Genomic DNA, 23,595 nt, shown 5'->3' with positions numbered 1-23,595 from the left:
CCAGAGTTGACGAGTGACGACAGTTCAATTCATCTAAATAACACATTTTTTTCATTAGCATGATTAAGTTAATCTGGAAAAGAGAAAATTAAATAACTTACCGATCTTGCGGAATTTTACCTCCCTCACGTTTTCCTTCGCCATACAGGCTTAAGTTTCATCTCCTTTCTCTCCAGTTATCTTTTTCTCATTAGGTTTGGTTGGTTGTCGATGTCTCTCTTACTTTTCTCGTTCGTGAACCCATATTTTCCTCCCTTTCATTTGGAGTCAATGCGTGCCGGAAATAGGTGTTATTCGCACCTTTAACGTGGGCATATTAACAAATTAAGGTAGTGATTATATAGCTGAATAAAGAAAAAAATGATATTGAAGTATGAGTTATAAATTACTCACATTATATTGAAAAAAGAATCAACCTTACAAATAAATGGGAAATGTACACAGTTGAATTATTTTAACTACAAATTTTAGTTGCTGTTGTGGATTAAACGCCTATAAACGCGGATAATCGTCAATAACGAATTCAATAAATCGGGTCAGAGAAAACTATATTTTTGGGATTGGCAAGTATACCAAATCTTCTTCCCTTGTTAAATTCACTATTTTTCTCGTAGCATGCGAACAGGTGCGATTGGGACGGTTATAGTAAGTAAAATGTTAATTAAGTAAAACGAGAAAAATATAAACTATGAATCTTTTCGAAAAAAAGGGGGAACAAGAAAAATATTATCATAAAACAATTAAATTTTATTAATAATAATAGGTAACGAGCTATGTACAATTTTGATCGTTATAAATAGACTCATTACAATGATCACTTTAAAAGCACACCAACATTATTTTTTTTGTTGTTTTGTTGTTACGCGTTAATATAAGGAAATATTGGTTAAATATTAGGGAATTCATCTGCTTGCAGAAAAAAAAGGGAATCCTTTCTTTTCAATACCCAAATTAGTCAAAAAAAAAAATTTTTTTTTCCTCCTCCATGATTTCATGTCTACACTCACTAATATTCTAATAAGGGGAAAGTAAAATGAACTTATAGGAAGAGGGGATGCGAAAAAAGGGGGAAGAGGGAGAGAGAAAGGAAAAACTAGGCGGTTTTATCCAGTAGGTCCTGGATGTTTGTTAGAAGATTTCGAACTGGGCTCAGGTCACCTAAGTAGTGGTAAGGGTGGTGGCATTCCTCCAGGGCAATCTCGGCCCAAATCCACCGCCTTCTCCGCACCGCAACTACGCGATTGAGGGTGGTGAAAAGGTCCTTGAGAATGACTGGAAGTTGTAACCCGGTGAGGCAGGATACGTCATCCAGGAAAGTCAAACCCACAATCGGCGGGTAGCGGGCACGACACAGGTTCCACATGGTATCCCTAAGCTGTTCAAGGATCTGGAAAAAGGAAGAAATACTTAAGGACATGTTCCAAAACTATATAGGAGGTAAACATAAAATACAATCCGTGGAAGATGAAGCACAAGATGGTTAAAAGCTCGCATCGAAGCAAAATCCGACATATTTCGGTAGTTAATAATCTGAAAAAATAGATAGATAGAGAATAGAAATTTTTTTTATCGTGAAAAAAAAAAATAACAATGTTTTGGTGAATGAGGAATGAAAAGTTGGAATTTTTGCAGGAAATTGGAATATTTTTTTTTCTCTTTTTTTCTCACCTTCTCTTTCTCCAACACATTGAGAAAAAGGTATAACTTTTTCTGGTTCGAAATATAATTAAAGGAATTGGAAATTATTGAAATTGTGGGGAAAGGGTTGACAGGAGGTATTGGAAAAGAAAAACAGCATAAAAAAAAAATGAGAGAGAATTTTTTTTTGTTTTGTGGGGAAGAACGAGTAGTAAAGACATTTCAATCTCGCATTTCTTAAAGACTTTTAAGTTAGTATAGAATTCAAAGCAGAGGAGAGATAATTATTACCTTAAAAGATGCACATGATTCGAAATATCGTACTTGTAGGAACACAAGTTGTAAAGTAAACTCGTTCGAAAAATCTTACCAGTTAAATACGACACTAACACTGAACACAAAAAAAAGGCAATAGAAAAATCTGGTCGCACCAATTGATATCACTGTAGCACTAAACAAAAAAAAATACGTTGAATATTTTTTTTTATTATTTCGCTCGGCAGAAAAGATTAATTTTCTTTATATGTATACATGCGTTGCAAATTATGATCGCGATTGAGGCAGAAGTCAAGACTTGTTGCGAACAACGTTGCGAGATGGATCTGAATTAGGTCAAAGGAATTTGGAAACAGGATATGGGTACAATAGATAAGGGGATCTCTCATTGAGGAACGTTATTAAAACGCATACTCTCCAACGGAAAATATTGAGTAATTGATAGTCACTGTTATAATGTTTTGTGGGCTAATAAAGACAAAAACTATGCTTTCAATTTTTGCCCCAAGAAAGAAAAAACATGAATAATAATTTCATTAAGTGACGCATAGGTCAAAATTTTTCCTTCTCCCCTTTATTGTCGTGCGAATCGTGCAACCGCCAAAATGCTGTACTTGATGATGTGATCGTTTTAATATTATTATTATTATAATTATATTTATATTATTATTATCATAATTATTGTATACTATTATGAATATTATTTTTATTTTATTGGCACGGTAATACATTATTGTTCAATTAGAAAAGTTAATGAACAAAAGTAAGGGCTTGGCCAAAATCTAAAAATACGTAAAATTTCAAACAAAAAAATTGAGAAAAAAATAAAAAAAAAATGTAACGAAAAATTAAAATTATCAGGTAAATTTTAATTTTATTTAAATTTTAATTTTAAGTTATTTTATACAAGGTAAATATATATTTAAAGTGCCGCTTTTTAATAATTAGTGAAAAAAAAAACACATTATTTTATTTCATTCAATAAGGTTTCCTGTGGACTCGTGTATAGATAGTGATATATAAAATATCTCAAATAAAAATCGAAATTTCAGTCGTCAAAAACTTTGGTGAATTAGGTTTTTTTCTTTGGAATTTAAAATTGACACAAAATAGGAATAAAAATTAACTGATATGAGTTGCCATCAAATGCCATTTAACAAACTGTCAAAATAGCTGATAAAACCATAAAACAAATTCTAAAAACGAATAGTTACATAAATATATACAGATATATGTATAAATCTATGCAAATATATATTTTTCTTCTATAATTTAAAACTGTTATCAGTGAGTAGAATTCGCTCAAGACAAGATAAATCTCATACACCAAATACATACTTATTAACTTTCCATATTAAGTTGCTTATCAGTCTCTCCATTATACGTTAATTGTTTCCCGTTTTAATGAATTAAAAATATTTTAATTAACTTTCGGACGTCCTCGCGGACAATTGACAGTAACTCTTGCCAATAAGTCAAACAAAATCTGAATGCGTCTTCAAAAACAGGATTTTGAACAAAAGAAACAATCAACAAAAAAAAAATAAAATGAGGCCTACGACACGTAGAGTAAAAAGTGTAAAATATACAACATTGTATTATTATTTTTTTTAATTAATTAATATTAGTATTATTTACTATTATTCAATTTAATTAATTAGTTATACAACACAACTATCGTACTATGCGTTTTTTTTAATTATTAATTATTAATTATTAATATTATTAGTTTTTATTAAGTTTAGAGAGATTTTGCATACAATGCAGTAGTTAGTTTTATACTAGAGTTTTCAACTTTTATTATTATTATTATTATATTATATCTATATCTTTTTATTATCAATATTATATTATTTTGTATTGAAATATTGTAGATACCTTTTAGTGTTTATTAATAGTGATAAATATTTTATAATTAATTACCAAGTTTTAAAATCTCGCAGTCACAAAACTAAATAAAGAAAAAAATTAAGCAAAACTGAGCGAAAAAAAACTCAACGTCATGTGATATTCGAGCGATATGACAATATTCGGAAATTGTTTTTTTACGTACACGAAAATATATGTTATCTATTATTATACTATTGAAAATACAACTCCTATGCAGCCGCGTCTGGAAGGGCGGCCGGCGTTTCCGATGAAAGTCTGGAAATGAAAAATTTTATGAATTAAAAGTATGTGAACGGAAAAAAAGGAAGGATAGGGGAAATTAAAGCGGAAACTTACTGTTCGGCGATAATTTTACCGATAGCGATCTTTTCCAGCTCGGGCCATAACTGCCAAAAAATGTGTATGTCTGGAGACTGAAATGACCGCAACGGGGCACTTAAAGTGCGGGCATAAAAAAACGCCCGAGTTCGAACCAATGAGCCTTCCGGCTCAAAACGCTCATGGAAGAGGGGGGAGAAGGTGTGAGCGGACTAATGTGTCGATTTGGTCGCATAGCCACACGCCACGACTCGGGGGTTGTGGGTCCATCAGCATCCGTAGATATGCCACGATCCGGAGGATAATCTGGAGAGAAATAAGATAATCGAAAAAAGAGACAAATTTTAAAGAAAATTTTAAAAGACGTTCAGATATAGGAAACTTACATATATGGACGCGCGATGTCGGCAAAACTCGTTCATTGTTATGCTCTGTCGAAACATGGTGCTAAAAAAAAAAAAAAAAAAAAAAAATATATATATAAATAAATAAAAAGAAAATGATGAATATAGTGGTAAAAGAATAAAATGAGGATGAATGTACGAATATGAAATAGGATAGAAATTAGATTAGTATGTACGCATGTATACGTATATATGTACTTAAAATATGTAGGAAGAGGGAAATTTTGAAAATTCCTTTTATTGATATAAGAAATTATTTTCTGTCGGTTGTTAAAGGTACATTTCTTTTTGTTTTTTGCTTGAAATTCTATTTTGAATCAACATAAAAAAAAAATATACGTTTAAATTTCCCTTAAGAATAAAAAGGATTTTATAGAAGTAAGAAAATAGAATATTAAGAGCGAATCAGAAAAAAAAGGGAAAGATATATAAAAAAAAGAAATATTGTAAACTTCAACTTGCATATACAAACTTTTAGAATGAATAATTAAGGGAATTTTGAAATTAGATAAGAAATTTTTGATTTTAAAGAAAAGTAAATCAAAAAAAATTTTTGGAAGTTTTATAAAAAGAAAATGAGAGCAGATACAAATAAAAAAAAGGGAAGAACGTATTTTCTTGTTAGAAGCCAAGATGCTTAAAAAAAATGGACAGTTAAAACACTTTGAATCTTAACTTAAAAATTTTGAAAATAATTGATCAGAGCGATTAAATTTTGAATTTTACCTTGTATAGAGCAAAAAAAAAAAAAAATTTTTTTTTCACACTTGACACTACACTTGGGTACACCAGAACACAATTCTAAGTTTTACGTTTAAAGCTTGTTACGCTTGTAGGGGCACAGAATTTTTTTTTTTACACTTGATATTACGGTTGGGGTGAAACACAGTTCTACAACTTTCACCTTTAGTTACGCCGCGGAGTAGGAGTTTCGCAATTCTCGAATGTGAAAAAAAAAACGGGAGGAAAAAGAAAGAATTTTTTTTTTCAATGCAACAGCAATGAGAGTTAGAGCTCAAATGAAGTCATTTTTTCTGACTTCAGAATGCGGTAATATGATACATTCTAGAAAAGATAATGGGACCATTCAACGGAGTTGGATGTCGATTGTAAGGCCTTGAACGCATAAATGTAATAAAGAAATTTTTTTTTCCCCTCTCTTTCTCCTCACTCAGAAATATTCAGTTAGTGTTAGGAAACAAAAAAGTATCTCGTATAAAGACCCTTAGAAATATTGAAGAAAAGAAGTAAAAATTACCTTAACATCAATGATAATTTTGTGCTCAATAATAGCGGAATTAAAATTGCTAAGAATAAATGCTGGCCATGCACATTTAACAAAGGTAATAATAATACATAAAAATATATTAATACAGAATGCCCTTAAAGTTATATAGACATCTGATAGATAAATATGGGTAATATATTTATTAATACTATTATTATTACTCTTAGTTATAATTACCTTTTTCTTCTATATATTTCGCTTAAATATTCAATTATCATTTGAAACGACCTTGTGAATATTGTGTATTATAAGTACAATTGAGAATCAGTCGATAGGCAAGGAGAGTTCTGGCCAACCAAGGGCAAGATGGGCATGTTCTGTTGTACCGACGGATGGTAAGTTATCGATTTATGATAATGTACCGGCTGAGGGTAACTTATTGGCTACTGATGACATGCCGGCTGTTGGTGTGCTTATCTAGGTCCTTTTGACATCATTTGATGCTAATTGTGCTTATCTCGGGCCTTTTTGACATCATTTTGATGCTAATTGACGTTATTTGCCCGTCTTTTTACCGTCTGAGCTCACTTTTGAGCTTATCTAGAACCCTTTTGAGCGCATGTCCGTCATTTTGAGCTCGTGTTATGATAGATGGCGCCTTGTGTATATTTTGAGCGTCATCACGGGGCCAATTTACTTTCTGACCAATGTTTGATATATTCAAACTAGGTTTAGTACGAGCACTTGCGAGAAGCCATGCCATCTAGTTTAGTTTCTCTCCCCTCTTTTCTTTTGCTACTGCATAGTAGATGACGTCATCCAACAAGTCTTAACTGGTTTTTACCTTTGTTCTATTTCTAACTGCGTAGTAGATGACATCATCCGACAAGTCTGAACTTGTTTTCGGCCTAGAGTGGGGATACTGAGCTGAGCGTTGAGCTCGAGAGCTCACAGCAGTCAGTCTACATTGAGAAACGTTCTGGTTAACAGTTTATAGAAAAAAAAAAGCTTGTGGTTTATTACCAAATTATTTCATTACAGAGATTATTCTATTTATTTCTTAATTATTGCTTATCGTGTGTTTCAATACCAAGTAAATATTAAATTTTCATTTCATTTAAATTATGTGTTATTGACTGAAAAATTAATTATTTGAATTACTAGTTTTAAAGATGGATCTATCAAAAATTAATGAGATCAACGCCTTGACCTACATCTTGCCTGTTAAAAAACTTCAGGAACTGGAAGCTGACAAGACATATAAAATAACTTAAATTAGAAGAATTTCAACGCAATATGGACCTAAAGTAATTGCCAACCTGGATGATGAATTTACAATTTACTTTCCTGCAAGAACAAACAACGAATTGATAGCTGATCAAGATGAATTAAAAACTCTTATTGATATGGTGTCACGAAAAAATCTTTATCTTTTATTTTATGGATCTAAATACAATAAATTTGAATTTGTTACTCGATCTTGAATGTAATTATTACGCAAAAAACTTATTATAGTTAAAAAATATTTTTTATCATGGTTCTAAATTGATATATATTTTCTTTTCATTTAATAATAAAATTAAAACTTCTAATATAAAAAATATGTTTTTAATTGATATGTATTCTCTATGCATACATTATAGATTTAAATCATATATCTTCAAACAATAAATTCGTTTTTTATAATATATAGAATGTAATTATAAAAAGAAGATAGAAGAAATAAAATAATAGAAGTGTGTAGGAAGTTTGAATGTTTGTTCACGCATGCGCGCCATTGTTTGATGCTTCAAGCTACCTTTGTGTGCGTGTTTTCAATGAAAGTAATATAGGCGGGAATTTCAAACGTCATTTTGCGCAAGTGTAGCTATGTGAGCGACATCACACTGACGTTTGGAGAATTATATTTGAAATTTCCCCGCCGCGAGCAACGGGGACGCATGGAGGGAGAGGAGAGGAGCCACCGCGAGCAACAGGGACTCATGGAGGGATGGGAAAGGAGCCGCCACGACGCTTGGAGGGAGGGGAGAGGAGCCGCCGCGAGCAACAGGACGCATGGAGACGTTTACAATGCACGCGGGCGGGAAATTCGAATAAATATATTTACTTACGTATACTCAGCAGAGTGCGCGGTGGTTTTGATATCAGAGAAAAGTAAACTGCTAAAAAGAATTATTCGTGAATAAAAACATTTTGTAATTCAATTTTTAAATTTAATTATCAGCTTAAACATAAAATAATATCAGTGATTTTGAGAGATCAATAATAATAATGATGACATGAATGAAAATCTTATATCAAAATAACTAACTAAACTAATATTAAGAAATTATAAATTAACCTTATGAATAAAACTCCAAATAATTTTATTAAATATCAATTGTACTAAGTGTCTCTATTAATAAAGATTAATTATTGAATGAGTGATTTTATTATTTATCTGTATAAAAAGTTAACATTTTTTTTATCTCCTTTGAATTTTATCAAAACTAAATTTATCATGCATATATATTTTATTATTACTATTAAAAGAAAAAAAATGAAAAACATTGATCATTTTAATTTTTTAAAAAATATCATCTGAGCCACTTATTAAATTATTGAATTTTTTAATTTTTACTTAAGTAAAAGATTTGATGTGCTATAAAAAAATGTCAACTTTAATTGTAATAATTAGCATTTTTTAAGTATTGTAATATAATTACGCATTATACTAGAAACGAGACTAGCTGTTGACTAATTATTAATATAAATTCTTTTATTTTTTCATTCTTATTTAAATAAAAAATTTTATGTTCCATAAATAAACAGAACCAGCATTAATCATAAATATGTTTTTTTTTCTATTTATTGTTTTTATTAAATTATTTAAACAAAAGAACTAATGAACTAAAAGAACGAACTAGATTGCCATTGGATTATGAACTAAATTGAGCGCTCTCAGTGGTGACCGATTAGGCCCAAGACTAGTCGTTACCCAACACGTTGAGACTTTTTAAGATTCGAGTTAAGAGATTTTTATCTCCTTGAGTAAATAGTCTTTGTCTAGTTTGGACAACCAATGAGAATGCATAAGGCCTAAAAACTTGAGCCCTGATTGGTCCATTACACTATGACGTAGTTGTATTCTTACCGGCAAGTTATGACGTAAAAATGACAGTAAATATTTTTTGATGCATTTTATATCAAAAATACAATCGAATACATATCCTGATATGATATTAAGCATTATTTTTAAGAATCAATCAATCATATATCGAATAAAAATGAATTGTAATTTACGCCCGGGGAAGGGTTATATCTACCGAGGCGACCTCTACCGAGATAGACTAATATAACACATCGATACTAGTGATCAATAATGGCAATAAAATTTTTAAATTTAAATAAATTAAACTTATGATAGTAATGATTTTAAATTCAAATATTATACATACGTAAACAAATATTTTTTTCTTCAAATCAATTTAACAATTCGTTTTTAACTTAGAATATATTAAAAATTAAGCATCATATTTAAAAAATATTGATAAAGAATTATACTCTTGGTGGTAAAAATTTAAAATAAATACAATTGAATATATATCCTGTTGCGATATTGAACATTATTTTTAAGAATCAATCAATCATATATTGAATAATAATGAATTGTAATTTACGCGCGGGGAAGGGTTATATCTACCAAAGCGACCTCTACCGAGATAGACTAATATCACACATTCATACTAGTGATCGATAATGGCGGTCAAATTTGTAAATTTGAATAAATTAAACTTATGAAAGTAAAAATTTTAAATTTAATAATTATACATACCTGACGAATATTCGTTTCTTCAAATCAATTAAGCAATTTGTTTTAAACTTTGAATATATCAAAACTTAATCTACATATTTAAAAAATATTAATAAAGAATTATACTCTTGGTGGTAAAATTTTAAAATTTGTATAAAGTAAACTTATGATAATAAAAATTTAATAATTATACATACCTGACAAATATATTTTATTCAAATCAATTAAACAATTTGTTTGAAAAAAAACTTAAAAATGTATTAAAAATTAAGCATCATATTTAAAAAATATTATTACTCTTGGCGGTAAAAATTTTAAATTAAAAAGTTATACATACCTGACAAATATTTTTGTTATCTCAAACTTAAAAAATATATTGAAAATAAAAATAATTATTTTTTATTTATCACATATTTCTATAAATTATAATTAACTTAATCTATTAATTTTATTAAAGGTTAAAAAATAAAAAATTCAAATATTATTAATTCGAATTAAAGTTTTTATTGAGTGTTAATAAACCAATTTTTTAAAATTTTTACATTTTCAAGTGCACATGAATAATTATAATTATTGCTTTTTAATTGGCAATGATATTTACAATAATCATTGTTCAATAATTTTAAATTTTTTAGCGCGGGACATTCAAAGTCATCTAAATCAATTACAATTTTCTCGTGTTCAATTAAATCTTTTATCTATAACTTTTTTCATAACCCTTCACGTAAATATATTTATAATAACGTGTTACATAATTAATTACTTCATTCAGATTATAATATGATGTATTTGCAGCATTCCAGTTCATTCCATGATAATAATGTGTTACCCAAGTATTTAGACGTTGATATTGATATGATAATGATTTCCAGTGATAAGGTGGGTTGAATAATGTACATGATAACTCTTCAACATCATCAATTACATGTTGAATTGTAATTGTAGCAAGTTCTTTCACGATAAACTGATTATCGGGTCCTCTAAATCCCTGTATATCTAGTATCATTTCCATTTTCATAGCTTGTATCTCGACAACAGTCAACAATAAACGGAAGTATTAAAAAATTCTGCTCAACTATTTTTTTATCATCTCCCCACCACTCTATTTTTCAATTAATTTGATTGGCTTGAAAAATTCCTTTGTTCTATTTTTCAACTGCGCAGTAAATGTTTATTTCTAACTGCGGAGTTAAATTTTCTAGAATATTTATTTTTAGATGATGACTCATCCAGTTCCTTTGTTCTTTTTTTACTGCGTAGTAGAATGTTTATTTTTAGATGATGACTCATCCAGTTCAGAGAATACAACTTTCCAATGTTTTTTTTAACTGCGTAGTAAAATGTTCATTTTTAGATGATGACTCACTCGATTCTATTTTGAGATTATGACTCATCTAGTTAAATTTTTAACTGCGCAATAGATGACGTCAAACTTTCCATCGCGCCATCTAGATCTTAGGTTATGTCGATGCAATCTAGGGAACTTTGTTCTTTTCTAGGGGAACTATTATCATTTTCTAGGGGGTTTTTCAAGTTTCTGGTGATTTTATTTCATAAGGTTGGTACTTTTGAGAACTAGAAACTTTCTACTGCGCAATTGATGCCTATAAAAAGACACGCGTAAAAGCGTACTTCATTAAGAAGAAGTACAAGTTCCATCAATGAAGTACGAATCTCTGCTCAAAATATCTCCAACGATTTGAAGTTCTTTGTGTGTGCGTTTTAAAATTTTTTTTCTAAAAATTTTTTTATAACAAAAAAATTTTTAATATATAATTTTTCAAGAGATTATTTGAACAATATATAAACAATTTTTTAAGTGATTATTTAAATAATTTTAGTGACAAATTTTTAAATGAACAATCGTAGTGATTTTTTAAAAATTTATTAATTTATATATAATCCTAGTGTAGTGATAAACAATTTCTAAGTAGTTATTTGAACAATATAAAAATAGTTTTAGTGTTTTAGTGATAAATTTTTAAATGAACAATCTTAGTGATTTTTTTAAATTTTTTTTTCACTGAACTAATTAATTTACATATAAACAATACTAGTGATAAATAATTTCAAATGTAAATATAAACAGTGTTGAACTTTGAAAAATAATTTTAAGTGAACTTTTGAAAAATGGCACAAAACGATTTTATTGCGGCGCTTCAGCGTCCAGTAGATTCAATAATTAAATCATTTAATGATTTACATGATCAGCCATTAGCTGAAGAACATTGTCAAAAGTGTTATCAAGTGTGCGCTGATAAAATTAATTACTTCAAGGAGATCTTGCTAGATCCGCAAATAAATGTTCAAGTCAGAAGAAGTGTACGAGCAAATATTGTACTTTTGTACTGGTATGCAGATCAATTTGCACAATTGAGTGGAGAAGTAACTGGTGGTGACTTGCGTGCAAACCGACGTCTCATCAAGTGGCAAGATCTTGAAAACGCATTTTCTAATAATATTAGATCAGGATGCGTGGTGAATCAAGCTCACACTGATCTTCGTACTTTTCTTGATGATGCTCAAGATCTTATAACTGAAAAAGTTGAAAATATGCTCAGAGATGTTGCTGGGCTTAAAGTAAATGTTGAATTGATTTGCAAATTTCGAAATGTAAAAGCTGAAAATGTCATCGAAGAAACAAAGTCATTCAACACAAAGAGTCGAGACATTTTACCCGCAACATCTCTTGCTACTTGGTATCAGGATCATGTCAACGATAAATTATTGAACAAAGTCGAGGAATTCAATAAAAAAGACTCTGGGTGGAGTTTAACTGAAATCCACAGTTTGATAATTACAATTTCAAGATATGCACCTCTTCAAGCTGGGGATTCAACGTTTGTGAAGCTACCCAAGTATATACAAGCGAAAAAAGCAGCTTTAAATATTCAAAATTTTGATGAACACTGTTTTCTCTGGAGCATTGTAGCAGCATTACATCCCGCTACTAATGGTCATCCTGAGAGAAAAACATCTTATCCTCACTTCAGCTCAATATTAAAATATGAAGGTATAAAATTTCCAATCACTTTAAATGATATCTCAAAATTTGAGAAATTAAATAGTTTATCAATTAATGTATACGGTATCGAGTCAGAATTTTGCAATAAAAAAACCGATAGAAGTACAATAATTCCTTTATATCTAAGTAAACTCATAAAGTCCGATAAAAAAGTTATCCATCTCTTAATGGTACAGCAGAATATTAAATTAAATATATCAGATTTTGATATTAAAAATTTTCAACCTAAATTTCACTTTGCTTTGATCAAAGATCTTTCACGGCTAGTTAAGTCTCAAATTTCCAAGTCAAACTACATATTATTTTTTTGTGATAGATGCTTGAATCATTTTAGATTCGATTATTCATATGAAAATCATAAAGCTGATTGTTTTAAAATGAATAAAGTCCATATGACATTTCCAAAGGGAAAAGATCAAATTTTAAAATTCAAAAACTATCGATATAAAGACACGGTACCGTTTGTTGTATATGCGGACTTGGAATGTACACTAGAAAAAACCCAAGGAGATGATGAAACTCAGAAGCATGTTCCACACAGTGTAGCATTCTATCAACATTGCAGTTATGATAATAAATTATCTAAATTTGAATTAAATCGTTCAAAATTTTGTGTTGATTGGTTTATTTTTAAGTTAGAAAAATTCGCTATCGAGTATGAAGGATATTTAAAAAATCCCATACCAATGAAGCCGCTTACTAAACAGCAGCAAGAGACACATGATCAGGCAACTGTTTGTCATATTTGTGAAAAAATAATTACTACAAATACAGATAAGTGTTATGATCACTGTCATTTCACTGGTAATTATCGCGGTCCAGCTCATATATCTTGTAATGTTAATTATCCAAAGTCACATGTTATCCCCATAGTTTTTCACAATTTATCCGGTTATGATTTACACTTTTTAATTGAAAGTTTAGCTACATTAATTAAAGGTGATGTAACTTTACTACCAATAAATAAAGAAAAATATATATCATTCACAAAATCGATTGAAAATACTTCAGTGACATTACGATTTATAGACTCAATCAGATTTATGGCATCCAGCCTTGAAAAATTAGCTTCATATCTTGGTGATGATGAAAAGCTTATAACGAAACTTCACTATCCTGATCCTAATCAATTTAAATTAGTTACGCGCAAAGGCATATTTCCATATGAATATATTTCAAGTATTGATAAACTTGAAGATAAACAATTGCCGGATCAAATATCATTTTTTTCAAAGCTAACAAATGAAAGTGTCTCTGATGAGGATTATTTTTTTGCTCAGCTAGTCTGGAACAAATTTAACATCAAAACACTGGGAGAGTACTCAGATTTATATTTTAAAACTGATGTACTTCTTCTTGCAGATGTCTTTGAAAATTTTAGACGTAGCTGCTTTGAAACTTATAATCTTGATCCATTACACTACTATACTGCTCCTGGTCTGTCTAATGATGCAATGTTAAAATACACTGGTGTGGAACTTCAGCTTCTTACTGATCCTGAAATGGTACTTTTTATCGAGAAAGGTATCAGAGGTGGGGTATCTCAGTGTACAAACCGATATGCTGCTGCAAACAATCGGTACATGGGTGAAGACTTTGATCCAAGCAAAGCTGAATCATATTTAATGTACTATGATGTGAATAACTTGTATGGTGCAGCAATGAGTATGTCACTGCCGACGGGTTCATTTGAGTGGGTGGAAAATGTTGATGATGTAAATAAGTTTTTAAATGATAATGATGATGATACAGGATATATATTAGAAGTAGACTTAGAGTATCCTGAGGAGTTACATGAACTCCATAAAGATTTACCGCTGTGCCCAGAACACTTTATACCGCCAGGATCCAAACACTCGAAATTATCAACTACTCTATACGATAAAAAAAATTATATAATACATTACAAAAATTTAAAACAATGTCTAGAGTTAGGATTAAAATTAACAAAAATACACAGAGTACTACAGTTTAAACAATCACCTTGGCTCAAAAGTTATATCGATAAAAACACTGACTGTAGAAAATTAGCAAAAAATGAGTTTGAAAAAAATTTTTATAAACTCATGAACAACGCTGTATTTGGTGAGACTATGGAAAATGTAAGAAAGCACAAAGATGTACAATTAAAAACTGAATGGGATGGTAGATATGGAGTCAAAGAAATGATATGTAAGCCAAAGTTCCATAGTCTTACCATGTTTGATAAAGATATGGTAATTATTGAGATGAAGAAAGTTAAAGACTGTTTCAATAAACCGATCTATGTAGGCTTTTGTATTTTAGATTTATCTAAAACATTTATTTACGATTTTCATTATAATTATGTAAAAAAGAACTTTAAAAACGATGAGTCGAAATGAATGTACACAGACACAGACAGTCTCATCTATCATTTTACTGTACCAGATATCTATAAAATCATCAAACGTGATATCTCAAAATTCGACACCTCTGACTACCCAAAAGATAATGTATATGATATGCCATTAGCTAATAAAAAAGTCCTGGGTCTAATGAAGGATGAAAATAATGGTGAAATCATGACTGAATTCACTGGACTCAGGGCGAAATTATATGCATTTAAAACATATAAAAACAAAAAAGCTAAAAAGCGTGCAAAGGGAGTCAAGGGACCTACTTTGAGAACCATCACGTTTGATGATTTCATGCAATGTTTAAATAATCATCTGACTTTAACTAAAAAGCAATATTTAATAAAATCGAACAAACATAATGTTAAAACAATTACGCAAAATAAAATTGCATTGAGCTGGGCTGATGATAAGCGCCAGCTCATTGATGACAGCCACGATACCCTACCATGGGGCTATAAAAATAAGAAAATAATTGTAGATGATGATGATGACGATGAGATAATAATTAAAAAAAGAAAACTTATGTAAATTAGTTTTAAGGTATAAAAATAAAAGAGAACTTATTTAAATAAAAAATGTAAATATTATTTTTAAGTTTTGTTTTTTTTTTTTTTTTTTTTTTGTAAAATTAGTTTTAACGTTTGAAAATAAAAAAAATGTATATACAATTAAAAATTTTGTTTTTATTTATTAGAATATAAGTTTTACAGGTCTGATTTATCAATCCAGGTGTTGTGTGAGCTGTCGAAGCCGAGTTACTTTACATATAATTTATTTCCACGTTTTTTTATAATTTTTTCTATCAGATAGACATCCGGATGCTTGACTTTGCTGAGTTCTTCAACATAAAATCCACCTCCAATTGGCTTATCCTGATAGTCTATAAGTTTGTATGTTGTTGGATTTGTATTCTGCACTGTCTTGATTGTAAAAATTTCAGTGGTCCAGTTGGGTGTGTAGCCTTTTTCAAACACATGTTTGTACTTGCTGATTCGAACTTTGTCTCCAACTTTGAATTTATTTTTTCGTGCGTGTCACTGAGCTTGAAGAGGTTTGTATATTTTTTCAAATATCTGCTTTTCATTTTTAGCAGTTACATCAATAGGTTCCAGTTGAATAGTGCGATGTTTTCTAGTATTATATTTGTGTACTAAATCTTCCAATATATCAATTCACTTATAATTGCCACGAGCAGTGAATTGACGCCACATAGTAGTCTTAAGTGTTCGATTAAAACGTTCACATATTGATGCCTTCAAGTTGCTGAATGTGGAGTACATGTTGATGTTTTTACGTTTCATAAGTTCTTGAAATTCTTTATTATAAAATTCTTTGCCTTGGTCAACATGCAGATTTTTTGGTACACGTCCTTGTTGAAATATAGATTTCATTGCACTTGTGACATCACTGCCACTTTTACTTTTAATCGGTACAGCCCAAGCATACTTTGAAAAAATATCTATGACAGTCAGCAGATATTTGTTTCCTTTATTAACTGTTGCATAAGGAATCATTTCAACTAGATCAGCTTGCCAAGTTTCATCAAGTGCTCGTATGTCAACATAACGACGTTGATAATTTCTTCGTGCTGGTCTGTGCAGCTCATACGCTATTACTGATTTTCTGTCCTCCATTGTCAACAAAAATTCTAGCTTCCAATTCTTTAATTCGCTGTGTATTTCTACTAATTAATTCTTTTCGTGACTTTATACGTTTTAAGATATTTTTTAATTCTTGATTTTCTTTTTTTAAAAGCGTCACAGCAGAGTCTAGTGTTACCACTTGAGAGTGCAAGTGTGAAATGATCTCTGATTGATCATTCCTCATACTATCATACAATAGAGACATTTCTTTGTGTACAAGATCACGTGTCAATTTTACAGTTGCTGCATCACTGTCTTCAGCTGGTTTACCAACATGACACAGTCTCTTGCTCTCAACATCATACTGTCCATCAACAGTTATTTGAAATCCTCGTCCAGGTGGTCCTGGCGGTCCACAGATTACAGCACCCGTTGAAAGTGAACGTCCAAATATATCGATACTCATTTTTTGCTCTTTTCACTTCAACAGTCAGCAAATAAGTGGCATAAATTTGACACAGCAGATGCTAATAAATAATTTCTGCTTCTCGTAGCTCTTCGTAGTCCAGTCAAAAAGACCGTGAAATCGGGTTTTTTACATATACGAATAAATTTATATGGAAATAATCAGGAAAATGCGTAGAAAACTGTAGGCAAAGTAAAAAAATTTTCTACCCCCGGGAAGAGGGTGAAAAAAATGAAAAACTACCCCAAAATACGATTTTTGGATTAAATTTTGAAAATATTAAAAAAAGTTTCAAATAAAAGTTATAGAGCATAAAATTTTAGGGCTACTACTCTCTGACCATTTTTTCCCTAAAACGCATCCTTTTACCCCTAGGACGGTATAAAGGGTTTAAAAAATAAAAATTTAATAAAAAATACAAAGATTGGACTTTTCCAAAGTTTTTTTTTTATTTTTTTTTTATTAGCTATTTTACATGAATTATATTTTTTAGGTAATTTTATTTGTTATAAAAAAGGTCTCGTACTTCAATATTTTATCTCCCTTACTTTTTGAGATATACGAAAAAAAACATGATTACTCTCTTACCTGATACTTATTACGAAACTTTCCACTGATAAAGACTTTCTTGATGACTGTTTAAGGTTAGAAGGATGAAGTTTAAAGAATGATTGTGCGAATAGAGCCGGTTATTATAATAAATTAAAAAAATACATCTTTTTTATGATATATATTTTTTATTTGTAATAAAAAAATACAATAAGGTAAAAGCAAGGTAAATGCAATAAGGTAATAATAAGGAAAAGTCCCTATTATTGACAGGGCCCCTATTATTAACATGTTGTTTTATTTTATTGATTATTTAGTCAATTTTATGATTAAATCACAATAAAAATTGCTTTTCATCAATTTTTAGAAATTTTTTAGTAAGAAAAAAGTAAAATTTTATGCCTGGGTATTAATTATTAACTGTAAAAAAATTTTCTTTTTCCGAGTAGACAATACAGCTAGTTTATTTAAAATTTCTTAACAATTTCGCTAAGAGAGAGCGTATTTTAAATAGCGAAAGTTTCTATAATTCTGATAAAAGCCTATCATCCAAAATTATTTGAGGTTATTTAAACTATAAATAATCTTAGATTTAATGTCTTAAGCTGATAAATTTCAATTATGATTTAAAAATAGCGGGTGTCAATAGTAGGTACATAAAAATTAACATGTGTTACTAGCAACAGCCTACAATTTTAAGAAACTTAACCTCTTTAACACACATAGCGGATTTGTTTACATGTTGTCTCGCGTAATTTTATAATAAAAAAAGAATTGTCTCAGCAAAATATTGTTGTTTACTAGTAAATAATAATTTATTTTCGAAGTTTAAATTTTAATTAAATCTGAATAATAGGGTTGACACCTGTCAATAATAGGATCTATGGGTGTCAATTGTTGGCTCCGATACCATTTCACCCTGTCAATAATACCTACACTTGAGTCGCTGATTTCAAATTAATATATTTGTCATTTCATTAACGACTATTTAAGTATAAAAATTAAAATACACAAATTGATGAATCAAAAAAGTGTCTAATACAAAAAAAAGAAATTAGTCAGAGTATTGTCTTGTTGGTGTTTTCTATCTCTGCTATTTTGCATTCCACTACTTTGCGACGTTTGTTTCTGGCTAGGACTTATTCTTGTGTTCCGATTTTTTATCAGGTGGTTGATTGCAGGTTTTCCTCGCAGGTGATCGAGGCTTTGAAGGAACCTTTCGGGTTACCGACCAACCTGGCATTCTTTTAAGAATATGGATAATAACGATACAAGCTTCGAGATATCTATTAAATCAATAATAGTTAAAATCTAAATCTTTTTCCTCGTAAGAATCATTAAAGTCGACTTCTTCTCCGTCATCGTCTGAAATATCATTTGCTTCTTCAGGTTCCAATTCCAAATTTTCATTAACATCATCAATTTCTACAACTGTTTCATCAATAGTAGGTTTATTAACACAAGTGCCTTCATCCACACAATTTGCACACATATAAGTACAGTGAAGACCGGCTTTTTTGCATAAACATAGATTTTTCTCACACTTACTTTTGGCACATCTGCATGATATCTAAAAGAATTTTTGAACGTTAAAGGTGAAAGCAGATTATACAAAAATACTTATATATAGAATGATATTTCAACATTTTCAATTATTAATAAAAATTTCGTTATTAAACTTACCAATTTTAGTAAATCTTCTGGAACAGGTTCCAGTTCGGACTTGATTGGAATCATAAATTGGTTGTTTCGTTTCCAGCCCCATCTTTCAGCATCCAGTGAAACTCCCAACCAGTGTTGAATTTGAAAGTACACTCTTTTGACGTGTTCTGTTAATGCTGATCGAGAAGGAGGCAATGAAGCCAATATTTCTTTTTTAGCCTTAGCTAATGAAGCGTTAAATAGTCGGTATCGAAGCTCATCTATCGGTAACTCATTCCACTCGTTTTTAGCGTATAAATGACCCATGATTCTTTCAGCAACAGCGTAAAGGTCATCTACATTACTATCCTGTTTGTAGAATATTGAAATAGAATTGCGTAATTCTTGATTTTTTTGCAGTAAATCGATGATTGTTTTTTTCCCTTTGTTGTAAATAGCACTCGTTGAATCACAACCGGCAAATGCGTGAGCAAACAAAATAAAAGGTTTGAATTCTTTATAGTACCCTGTTGAATACAGTACTTTCTTTTGTTTACCAGTTGATGTGATTTTGTAAAAATACATCATATTGTCCTCGGGAGTAAGGCCAATGAGCAACAAGAACAAATCGACATCGTTTCCTACCACTACAACTGGTGGATCTGCTAAGTTTCTGCGATTCTTGATATCAACCCCCGTGTTTACAATCAAGCTATCTGCATCTTCATTAGCTACTACTGTTTTTATACCATTCGCAATTAAATATGCTGACAATAATTGTACAAATTTAAATTTGTTCGCAATATTTGATAGAAATTTAGCTTGTGTAGTGATCATTAATTTATCTAATGCAATTTCTACATCAGCTGCCATGCATTGTTCTTTGCGACGTAATCGTTCATAAGATTTTACACCAATTATGTCATCCCGGTATCCATCAAATATTACAACGGCATCGTCTCGGAAAAATTTGGTAATGTAGGACAAGTAAAGATTGAAAATTTCGTTGTAAGTTTTTCCACGAGACCACACTACTTGTCGCAATAACCAACCCCCATCAACGACAAATGTACAATTATCCAAAATAAGTGAAGATTGAATAGTGAGTTTAAACAGTGTATATAAATCAGATTTTCGGTTTTTTCTCATCCAACCTTTTTCATCGAACAAACTCAATGGAGATGGAGCAAGCTCATACTTCATTGCTTTCTTCAGAGCTTCAGGATTTTTGCCGAGACCTACTGAAATTCTTTGAAAGAGTAAATAGCTATCAATTTTAACATGCGGTTTACCATCGCTCAGATGAACTTCTGTTCCAGCATTTGATAAATTCTTAACTCTGTATAATCGTGAAAGAGAAACATCTTTTGCATTTTTACCAATCATCGTAGCCATTGCCTTTTGTCCTTTTTCAATAGCCATATGACAATTTATTTCAGGCCCACCAAACACACCTGTAGAGAGAGATACAACCGAACTACGGGGGTAGAAGGGGTCGTGGGAGTTGAGCCAGAATAAAAGATTCTGGATATCTTCTTTATCACGTGAGATTCTGCTCTCTGCAAGATCGACGTGTTGTTCACTGTTCGACGTTTCAATATTACAATAGTTTTCAAGTTTCTCCATAATTTGGAATGCAGCAGGCATTGCAAGCAAATATCGCGTAACAACGCTAGGTGTTACGCCTCTTCCGTGTTTGAGATCCGTTCCAAAAAATCTGTTAAGAGTCTGTTCAATAACCATATCTCTGGAAACGCCTGCCCACGCTTTGTCAGATCTACGAATAGTGAACCCACCCTTCGTAAATTCATCGAATTCCACTGGATCCATTATCAATTCTAGATTTGCCATGTCTTGTAAATATATTTGCGCTGTTTTTGCGTAGGCATAATGACCTGCAGCATGAAATAAAGGTAGAGCATCTCTCACAGATTGAAGATGTAGCTTCCAATCACCTAACCTTTCAGCCTCAACAATACGCAATGCAGTAAGAACACATTTGAAATACTGAATCCACAACTTGCTTGTGGAACCATTACTCTCAAGGATCTCAAGTTGATTCATAAATGCTTTGGTCATTTCGACTATTTTTTCAGTTCTGCAGTCACCTCTTGTTATTGTCGGCCATTCTTCCATCAATGTTTCTATATGTTCTTTCCACTCTGGAGATCCATCAATTGTGCCACAAATTTTAATCCCAAGGGCTGTAAATGTCAGAATGTGAGCTCGAAGTGCTCGGGCAAATGCATGCCCAGACAGCATTTTTTTTACTGATTCTGGAGCATATATAACAGACCACAACTCTTCGAGTCCACTACCTTCCATAGTGAAACCAATTGCTTCTAAGTATGACATTAATAGATGAAAAATTCCAAGAAGCACAACAACGTTTTTTAAAGTTGTCTGAGCTAATGATGCCACAATAGATCTTGCTTTCCAATAGAGAGGTTGATCGTAAGTGACAAAAGTTGTATGTTGTTGCAATTTGTTGGTTTCAGAAACAGCATAATGTAAAGATGTATTAAGAGTGGTTAGGCTCGAAGGAGGAGAGTTGATAAAAGGTACACAAACAATAAGTGATTCTTTCATCCTTGTATTAGAAGACAGTATTTCATCATCTGTCAAAACTTCCATAAATCCTCTCCAAGATGGTATTTGAGGAATTCCAAAGTATTTACTCCATAAATAAGTTCCATATGGCAACGAGAGTGATGGCGCATCCCCACAATCAAGAGATACAGTGTTAACAAAAGTAATATCTTTCATTCCACTTATATCAGGACACTGATATGGAATAATTTCAATTTGTTTTAGCGATGCAATTTCGTGAGCTGTGGGCATTTTTTTAGCTTCTTTGAACCACCCTGATATGATATATTTTCCTTTGGACAATATGCTGCAATCCCGCCTAAACAATGAAATGTTTCTTGTCCGTCCAAGGTACCTACGTTATGATCCGTGTTATCGAAGACGAATTGCACAAACGTATTATCATCAATAATCATTTCGGGTAGATCTTTGATTGTAGAGGCTTTAAATAATTGTAAACTATAATAAGTAGCACAAATCCCCAATTTCGACAATAAATCAATTATTAATTTAGAGCCTGTCTTTCTGTGCACATAGGTTGCAATTGCCAGTTGCAAATTAGAAATAAAAAACTTTGGGCGAATCATACTGATAATACTATGAGCGATTGTATCTAATTTTACTGGATTTTGATCTTCTTCGTTAGACTTATCACAATATACAAGTTTACTTAAAAAATTCTGTAAAAGCAGCGGGATACTTGTTGACACAGAATCAAGGAATTTTGTGGGTGGAGAATACGATTGATTTTCTCCCTTCATTTCTTGAATTTCGGTCCGAATCATCTCTGCAGCAATATTAGTAATAATAAATTTCTGTCGCTGATTGACAAGGTTATTATCACAGAACCAATCACTACATATTTTGGGGATTTCAAATCGCTTATAATATACTTTAGTTTCTCTTCCACGGTGACGATCGACGTATATATCATCGCCATACTTCTCCTTCAATCTTTTAAAAAACATTTCATCTGTCATGTAATCATCACCCATTTTTTTTCGCAATTCATTCATGCCAAATCGATATGTGTGTGAAGTTTCAATGAAATTTGTAACATTGTTGGATGCTTCTTCTAACCGCTGTTTTGTAGCAGATATTTTAGGTGCTGTTGGAACTGACGAGACAAATCAACCGTAGCATAGTTTGTGATAGGAAGCTTTACTCATGAAAAGACAATTAACGCTCATTAACCTTTGAATTATTTCTCTCCCATTGTCATTATTCTGGTTTTCAGCTATTTCTAGTAATTTGTACTTAAGATAAGCGTTTTTAACCTGGATTACTTTTTTATGCTTTGAATCTAGGGGCTTGTTACAAAAAAAGCACATATTTTTGAAGTCAAACTCACTATTAGTCGGCAATGGTGATACCGAACATTGAGATGGTGATGGTACCGGACACTCCACCGTTTCTTTTTCACTTAGCTTTCTTTTTTTCGCTGGTGGTGCATCAAGTCTTGCAGAATATCGCCCTCTGCAAGCGATGTGGACTTGAACAGATTCCTTTCCTTCCCAAGATTTCCATAAAGTGTCTTCTCTCTTTTGACTTTTCTTAATAAGCGTCCTCAATTGGCTTTTTTCAAGAACACATACTTGGAAGTCGCCGATGGGGTTCCCACACAGAGTACAAACATCGCCAATGTTCATGATGAAACTGAAATAATATTTAATCAATTTATATTTAATAATTTAAACTATAATTTTTTATAATTTTTACTTAAAAATTTTTTATTAATTTAATGATTCGACGACAACTTAGAAAAAAATTTTCACAAATCTAAGCAAATTTTTTTCGGCTTAATGATTTATTTATTT

At 31.0% G+C, this 23,595-nt stretch overlaps 1 protein-coding gene across 1 annotated transcript; it reads left to right on the top strand.

Moving 5' to 3' along the window:
- Nucleotides 1-11,677: 11,677 nt before the first annotated feature.
- Nucleotides 11,678-15,666, top strand: LOC128668043 (uncharacterized). The gene is made up of 5 exons (XM_053740197.1): nucleotides 11,678-12,560; nucleotides 12,960-13,114; nucleotides 13,208-14,349; nucleotides 14,533-14,788; nucleotides 15,661-15,666. Exons 1-5 carry the CDS (start codon nucleotides 11,678-11,680, stop codon nucleotides 15,664-15,666), a joined length of 2,442 nt encoding a protein of 813 aa, XP_053596172.1.
- Nucleotides 15,667-23,595: the final 7,929 nt, after the last annotated feature.

The sequence above is a fragment of the Microplitis demolitor genome, chromosome 6, assembly GCF_026212275.2.
Source record: "Microplitis demolitor isolate Queensland-Clemson2020A chromosome 6, iyMicDemo2.1a, whole genome shotgun sequence".
Classification (NCBI taxonomy): Eukaryota; Metazoa; Arthropoda; class Insecta; order Hymenoptera; family Braconidae; genus Microplitis; species Microplitis demolitor.
Note: the sequence above shows the minus strand (reverse complement) of the source record. Positions and strands in the feature narration are given on the sequence as shown.